The sequence below is a fragment of the Dermacentor silvarum genome, chromosome 5 (genome assembly GCF_013339745.2).
Source record: "Dermacentor silvarum isolate Dsil-2018 chromosome 5, BIME_Dsil_1.4, whole genome shotgun sequence".
Taxonomy (NCBI): Eukaryota; Metazoa; Arthropoda; class Arachnida; order Ixodida; family Ixodidae; genus Dermacentor; species Dermacentor silvarum.
Genome location: NC_051158.1, coordinates 63758132 through 63766680, shown reverse-complemented (window position 1 = coordinate 63766680; position 8549 = coordinate 63758132). Strand labels below are relative to the sequence as shown.

At 47.7% G+C, this 8549-nt stretch overlaps 1 protein-coding gene across 1 annotated transcript in view; it reads left to right on the top strand.

The window, feature by feature from the left end:
- The first annotated feature begins 540 nt into the window (after positions 1-540).
- LOC125945371 (uncharacterized) overlaps positions 541-8549 on the top strand; it is a 31870-nt gene continuing 23861 nt past the window's right edge. Inside the window, exon 1 of the mRNA XM_049667120.1 lies at positions 541-632. Coding sequence (XP_049523077.1) covers positions 575-632 — 58 coding nt within the window. The 5' untranslated portion in view covers positions 541-574. The remainder of the gene's footprint in view (positions 633-8549) is intronic.

Sequence of the window (8549 nt, the reverse complement as noted above, 5' to 3'; positions counted from 1 at the left end):
TGCTCTGCCAGCAGTCTGCTGAGCCTTACAAATGCAACTTACATGTCGGGCACGCTGCGTTTGCAGGCACCTTAATTAGATGGCGCCACCACACTGGCGGAGGCTCGGCAGCTCGGGCATCTCGGGATCGCGTTGATAGCGCGCCTCCTCTGAATCGCATCTCGTCATCTGCACCTGCACACGCTGCGTTTTCAGGCGCCTTACCTAGATGGCGCCACCATAGTGGTGAAGGATCGGGTCGTCTGCCCTTGCGCGCTTGCCTTAAGGTCATTCTTCCGCATGGCTCAGTGATAGAATATCTGGCTCCCACGCAACGGGCGCGGGTTCGATCCCGGCGGGAATCGGGTACTTTTTTCGCATTTCCCGCGATAGCGTTTACAGCGGCATACACCGTCGGCGGCGGCATCATCGCGAACCGAAACGGCTATTGGAATGAGCCTATAACAGCTTATGCTGTAAAAGTAGAAGGAATAAAGCTTTGTAATTATTCTTCAGTAAGCAACACGGGAGAACACCTTCAAAGCTTCTGTCTTTTCATTTCAGACAGCAGTGGTGAGCCAAGCGGACATTTACCATGAAACTGGTCCTACTGATAGCTCTTTTTACAGGCAATTTTTCCTTTCTCGCTGCTTGTAAGTAATGATTTGCAGACTAGCCGTAGTAACTTTGTTAAGAGTGTGCGAAATATAAAGAGTTGTAACGTTGGAGATAGATAATCAGTGTGAACCGAAGTGAAGTACAAATTTCTTTAACCGAATAAATACAAGAAAAACAGCCACAGCAAGAGACAGTGTTGAATAATGCAATAGCTTGCGAACAAGGTAAACTTTAACTACAACCGGAAATCTGATTGTGCAACTTCTCTTTGTCAGAGCAACATCCGTTTTTGTTGAAATTGTCAATATATGGGTCACTGCTTTAAAGCCGAGAAGCCAACGCAGCTAGCGAACAGTAAGGTGAGAGCTTGGTTAGGCAAGTGTAATTGTTCACAATAAAGCATTAGTTGCAAGTGGAAGACAACGTCAAATGCAATTTTTCTAAAGCAATAAAAAAGGCAAACAAGCCACACAGAGCCATAACGAATAATAACCAATGTATACCGTTATATGGAGTGAGGGCATTGACTGTGGCCTTGCTACCTATCATAAGGCTGCCTTGTTCGTTATTCATCCGAAAAGTAATAAAAGCTTTAAGGAAACACATCATGGTAGGCCATATTTGGAAACCAAAATAAATTTTGTTTTCGCGCATTATGAAACGCCTGGCCTTCCTGCACAAGGCAGGCCAGGCGTTCCTGAACGGTTATACTCAGTTCTAGACTCTAGAGAGGGAAGTTTAGCAAGTTCACATAACTGGGTAGGAGAGTGGGAACGACGATATTTGTTAAAAATAAATCATGCGGCAACACGCAGAATTTTATCCAGCTCAGACTGATAAGATGAAAAGCAGGAATCCCACACAATTTTTCCGTACTCCATCACGGGAGTGCACAAAAGTAGGATTAGGAAGTGTGAATAAACGAAAATTGCCCGAGTTGATTTTGGTTCATAATTACAGTCGGTAGGAAGGATGAGAACAAAGAAGGAATCAACCCAGGACGAGCCCCACACTTGAACGTTTATCCGCGAAACTGGACTGGACTGGACAAACTTTATTTGGGTCCTGTAGGACGTGCTTAGGGCGTAGTGGGCGTCTCCCAAGTAGGGACCGACAGGGAATACCTGGCGGCCGCTTCGTGGGCCTGCTGGACGGTCCATTGCTGGTCGGCGAGAAGCGAGCTTCTGAGGGACGTCTCCGACTTATCCGCGAAAACGCTTTTCTAAATACAAAATCAAAGATGACCACCTTACTATGACATGCCATAAAAACAGATACAAAGAAAAAAAAGAAAGACAAGACAAGAAATTACAGGCGATTTACATAAGGGAATACATTACTTCCTAAGCAGAGACGCTTTATTCGTTACTGTGTCGTAATCATTCGGTCATGGTCACTTCTTTATCGTCATTTCGACGTCATTGCTGGATAGCCTTCACACTTCCGTTGCTATTTCGTTGCCGTTGCTCCATAGTTAAGATATCATGCTGGTAATGCCTACGTCATTATGCCATCGTCCTCCCTTCAGCATCATTTCGACACCTTTATTTCGTCATCGTCATTCCTTGCTCACCGTGCAGTGGTCCCTGTTTCGTGATTGCTTATCTAGCGTCGTGCTTTCATGGTGGTCATTTAGCCATCGCCATCTTGCTTTAATCGATATGCCGCCCGAGTCATTACGTGCCCATTTATTCGTTGCCACGTCATCGCCATCGTTCTGTCGTCGTCACTCTGGCCTCGCCAAACCGCCATCGTTAATTGTTTATCATCAGAAGGCAAGTAACCCCATAAGACCCAGCGTATACTTTTGAAAGTACAGCACCATTTTCGTCTGTAAATAATTAAGAAACATATTGTGTTCCTTAGTAGGCCATTTTGCTAGAAAGGGGTCGTGCCAGGACGAACGTATTGAAGATTTTTGTGAGCTGCATGATGTATTTGATATATTCATCGCCAAAATCGGAGAAGTTCTGAGCGTAGCAGGTGCTCAGAACATGCACCTTCATTATTTTTTTATCAAGTATACTATACGCTTCTGGAAGCTGAGGTTTGTTTGGAAGTTTTAGAACAGAGTGGCGCAACGATGAATGCATTACATTCCATTTACTATTCATATTTATAGCATCGCAAGAAAATGAATGCAGGGGTACTTCATAAAGTACTCTGGGCCTATGTTGTGGGGATGCGCGACTCTCACACGTTCCCTGATGCTGTTTTCCCCGCATGGCTCCCGTCTCCTCTAATCCGGCTTCAGCGTATCCGGCTTCAGCGGTGGCAGCGTATTACGAGAGATGGCGCCGGTGTTGCGCTGCTAACGCCACCTAACGGCGGTGATTACTTGGGTGCAAAAGGAAGAAGGCGCTTGCTCTTTGGCGTTTTGGTCGGCAAGCAGCACGCATGGACGCTTCGCGCGTGCGACGGCCCGCTTCGCGACACCGTCTCGCTAGACTAGGTCAGAACACCGGTATGGATAAACACGGAGCGTTCGAACGTGCCCCCGTTCCCGTGACCGCACACGTGAACAACTAGGCGATGGTGTCATACCAGGGGGCGAACATATTCGCTGGCTAATCGGTCGCGGTGACTCAGACTTCCTTGATTTGTTCGGCTAGCACGCATTAGTGTATCAAAGGTGGAATAAATGCCCTTTGGATTGTTTGCACTACTGTGCTGACGTTTCTTTGTCCTAAGAGCACGTGTGAGACCTCACAATGTGTATACTAGATGGGTGTGTGTGTTCTCGAAGCACACACGCACACCCATGTAGTATTTTGCCATCGAGCATGTTTTTTGCCTGTATTACGATCAAACTTTCTTGCTTACTACAAGGTCAGACACCGTTGAAGGTACGAAATATATTAAGGATCACATCAACATTGCTGTGATTCCTCCTGTTTCCTTTTTGCTGTCGACAAAGATGACTACACTCTTATATTTTCAGTCAATAATACAGTGCGCAGTGTTACATTAAGCTTAGATAAGTAAAACAAGACATTTAAATATCATATGAACTTTATTTAAAAAGGCATACATTATGCAGCATTATATTGCAAATTGCAAAATTAGTGGGAGGAAACAGAAAACAACAAATACGTTAATATACCTATGCTAATCGAGATGAGGTATGCAATGAAAGTAGGGCAACCCACATTGGGAAACCGGACTTAGACCCCTTGAAAACTCACAAATTTCTAACGAGAACACCGATGAGCAAATCACGCAACTGGGTATTAATGCAAGAACCGACTGGCATTGGAGGAGAAGCCACCAGGTTGTTGAATGTTTCAAGTACCACTGAACAAAATGATAAATGTTTTATTTTTGAATGCCTGCATTCTTCACAAAATATCACGTATGGATCTTAAGGGAAACTGAGACTTCCACCCAAATGTAGCAATTTGCTACAACGGAAACCCAACCGGGTTCCTCGAAAGAAAGCCTCGCAGTTGAAGAAAAATTCGTCCTGGTCCGGGACTCGAACACGGGACCACCGCCTTTCCGGGGCAGCCGCTCTACCATCTGAGCTTACCAGGCGGCTAGCAGATGGCAAGGCGAAGTCGAATTTGTCGACAACTCGAAGCAAAGGCAAGTGTTTGATGTAATAGTTCAGCGGATTTCCGCTGAACTATTACGGATTTCCGCTGAACTATTACATCAGACACGTATGGATCTGCAGCAACATTATATTTTCATGGGTCGCGCCTCTGAAAGCAACACTAAAGTCCGTCCCCGTTAGTTGATGAAGTCTTGCTACGCACTTCCATAGTAAATCATATTCCAGCAAAGAATACTTCCCACTAAAATGCTCATTTTGTTTACCAGAAGGTTATGGGGCTTGCGTAAGATTTCGTTTCGCTTCGCTCCATTACGTTTTGTTTTTGGAAGCTCCAAATAATAGCATATACATTTGGGGACCTACATCATGTTTTGCTTCCAGAAAGGCCCAACGTACTTCATAATGTACACTACCGTAGCGTTTGAAAAAAAAGTGGTCGCAGTTTCACCTGAAAGGCGAAGCATCAATTCGATAGCAAATTTGTAGAGAGCTATACGGAGTAATGATAGTAGCTTTATCAGCTGTATAAACTTGGACATGCAGCAGCACCGGCAACACGTAGAACTAATGTCGACGCCGTCGGCGTTTTGCCCGCGTTCGCACAAAATGCGTGCGGCGTTGCTGACTGTTGCCGGAGCCTCTGATATAAATAGGCACTTGGTGCCGCAGCTAAAAGTCACCTCCCTTCCCTCCCCCCCCCCCCCCCGCCTTTCGCGCGTCGGAAGAAGGCGCGTTTGCTCTACATATATGGTGATGGTAAAGGAGGAAAGAGACGCCTACTTCTGCAGCCCTTAAGGAAGCACGGCGCAGAACGCGCGTTTGTTCTCCGCCGTGGGTTCACTCCCATTGAAAGAGCGCGTCCGGCCTCGCGCGCTTTCACTAGCACATACAGCGTTCGGCGGCGCGCGGCGACGATTTCATCCCCATTGACGTCATACGGAACCTCACGGCAACGGCGACGCCGACGGCAGAAGTCTGCTTTGGAGTGTCCATATAATTGCTATCGCAATAAAAAAAAACGTACCACTCATGTAACTTTCAGAATGTACTTACAGTGCGCAAATATAATCTGACACAGAATATAAAACATGTAAACCTTACATTTATCTTGGGCCATAATGGGTTAACAATATGGAGATAATTTGGCCGTTTACAATAAGCGCGTACGTACCACTCCATCCTCTTAGTTAACAAAAACACTGCCTCAAGGAAATAAGTAACTGTTTGTAAAATTTTATTTAGCGCTATTACAGGAGCTCACACAAAGAAATCGGTGAGCCAAAAAGCATTTTGAAGCCAAAAAGTTGTGACCACAAATGTGGGCACAAGTTTCGAAAACATCTCGTGAGTTGCTCGCCGCCGTTTTCTTTTTGTTTAACGGCCACCTCAGTTACCATATATGCTGACCTCCTATGAAAGGAGAGCAAACCATGATATAGGCTGATAAGACGAGCGAGCGCAATGCCTTGGAGATTTTAGTTGAAATGTATTTGGCTTAGGAGAAAGTGTCCACAATCGTGGACACCGGTGCGAACTGTAAGATTTGCGGAAACACTTGAAGCCGTGTTCTTTTTTTTAACGGCCACCTCAGTCGCTCGGAGTGCACAACACGCTCGAAGAAATAATAGAGGTGCAAGAGCGCTCACAGCTGCTCAGGCTATCCGGCACCCCGGCGGGCCGCAGATACTCGACGAGATCGACCTCTACCCTGTCGACTAGTGCCCCGACGCCGTGCGGATTCCCAGCGACATCAGATTTTAACTGCACATCGCGCCCATTCCCCGCAATATGCACCTCGCACACAACGTCGGCAGACGTCGGGCCATGGGTAGAGCTCTACTCGAACATGTCTGTAACCACCACATTGAGGCAAGCTTCGTGGATGCCGCGGCATATGTCCAACAAGAGGCGTTCGCCGTCTCCATCGTCGACTCTAATTCCAGGATCACTTGCTGCGCTACAGTACGCACTTCGAAGCCCTTAGTAGCCGAACAGGTTGCAATCGCGCTGGCTGTGCTCGATGGTCGCAGAGAGGTAATTTATAGCGATTCTACGGCGGCCATTAAGGCCTATCAAACCGGGATGGTCTCCCCTCAGGCCCTTCGCATTCTCCAAAGCTTGAAAAGTATCTCTCCGCATTCTCTCATTTGGTTTCCCGCTCACTTGGGGTCGACTGAGGGCTCTCCCTCTAACCCTAACGAGAGCGCGCACGGGGCCGCGCGAGGACTCACTGACCGCGCCGCCTCCGCAGTTGATGACGTTGATTACGTATAATGAGATCACCAAGCATTATTATCTGTCAAGATGGGTACTCCCCCTCCCACACCCTGCCTTATGCAGGGCGCGGGCGGTGCCCCTTCGACTTTTACAAGCTCGTGCGTATCCTAACCTTGCGGTTCTTCACGCTATATACCCTGAAAGGTATCCCAGTGCGGACTGCCTTGCCTGTGGACTAACGGCAACATTGAACCATCTGTTGTGGGAGTGTGAATCCATCGGCTCCGCCTTCAGCGAGGATATGTGGGCTGCGATTTTGGGCAGCCCCGAACTCAACGACCGAACCCTGGCCATCCAAAGTGCCCGCGATCGGGCCGTCAAGTTCGGCTTGGCGGTCCCTACGTGGGACTAGCCGGTTGACACGGGGTCTCCCCTGCGTCTTCTCTGGACCTAAATAAAGTTATTTCACTCACTCACTCACCTCAGTCGAGATATTACGTCTTCTTTTGGTAGTTGCGTAAAGCATGGTGCAGGCTAAAAAGGAACGTGATCTAAAGCACCCATAGCTTTCACTCAGAAGTACTTGGCTTTATAAAATGTGCCCACAAGTGCGAACATAGCTAGCGAAAATGCTATATAAGGAAGGGGTTCGTGGACAGAAAGGACTTAGGGTGGGCAGGGCTGGAAAGCCAAAAAGAAGTATATATATGGTCCTAAAAGGTACAGGCTAGACAAATGTATTGGGACCGATGTAGACTGGCTAGAGCTCATGATTTGGCTTTTTTTTTTTGAGGAGTATAACACAAACTTAAAGCTCGTCCCTGAGTGGAAGCAGAAAGCACCACACCTGGTATTTTTACTAGAACTGGTGGTTTTTCGCAAGCAGACGAATTCTTCCTGTCCATTTTCCACTGCTGCCCTCTGGCGCACGTCACTGGCAACGTTTTACAAGGATGCCCGAGACATTCGACTGTTGGTTTGTGCACCTGCGCCCATGTTGAGTGTGCGACGGTTGTGCGTTTCGTGGATCGCGAATAGTTATTAAGGGCTGCTCCTGGGCAGCATGTCGTTCCAGAAAGTCATGCAGCACTTAACGAGTACTGAGTGAGAAGGCCTAATTGCGCTGTTGTTGTAATAGTGCGGACGATAAAAGCTTGTCAAGTCCCGTCTGCCGATGCCACTACTTCGGAATTTGTTGTCGCTGATTTCTTGCACTTGTATCTCGCGTTTTCTATTCCTTTTACACATTCTTCAGACATTTCGAATGTTTAAGAAACCTCCAAGTGCAGCCATCCGCGTTGGATTTACCAAAGCAGTGCATTTGTTTCTGTCGATATCTGTTTCGGCCACCGGCGTGTCGATTGCTACTCTGTGCCTAAATACTTTCATGGCCATGAGCAGCACGTGTAGTGGGCATCTGCCTATTACACAGCACCTTGAGACCCGGCAGCAAATAACATTTTCTCACTGCGACCGTCAAGTACGCCGTCTTCGATAGCATACGGCACTTTTGATGCACATTAAGGGCGTGGTCTTGTTCGGTGGTACGGGGCAACGATGCGACCAACTTGTCCACGTTAACGCAAGCGTTCACAACTGGCACCATTAATGCCATATTGACCTCGGTCTTGCCTTAGCCGTCGTAGCATGAACAGGATTAGTGGAGATATGAGGCTCTCATTCACCGCATGTAGTTGTGGGAGGTGGCCTGGCTTCTGGGGATATCTGTAACCGTTGGTTGTAGAAAGATGAGGAATGTCAACCTTCCGCACAGATTGCATGCACGTCGAACATAGTTGAATTGGCAGAGGTCTGAGTTCGATTTGCCCAGTGGAGGGCTTCGTGGTACCAATTTGGTAGCGGTTTCAGGTTGTATTGGAACTAGACGCGATCACACACTGAATACACACTCCCAAACTGATTGTCTCTAAACTGCCGCTCGACAGTATTTGTTGTATCCTCATTGTTTGTGAGCCTTGCTTTGCGTCTCTCTTGGGCCTCGACGGCGGCACTCAGGTTCTGCTTCGGTGGCACTGTCACCTAGGTCCCCCCTTAGCCCTAAGCTTCTGCATCGTACGCACTCACTGCTTGGTCCCCTTGGTGGTGGGGATGCTAAACGTCTGCTTAGGCGATGCAAACGGCAAGGTCCTGTCGGCGGTGGCGCTTAGCTTCGGTTTCC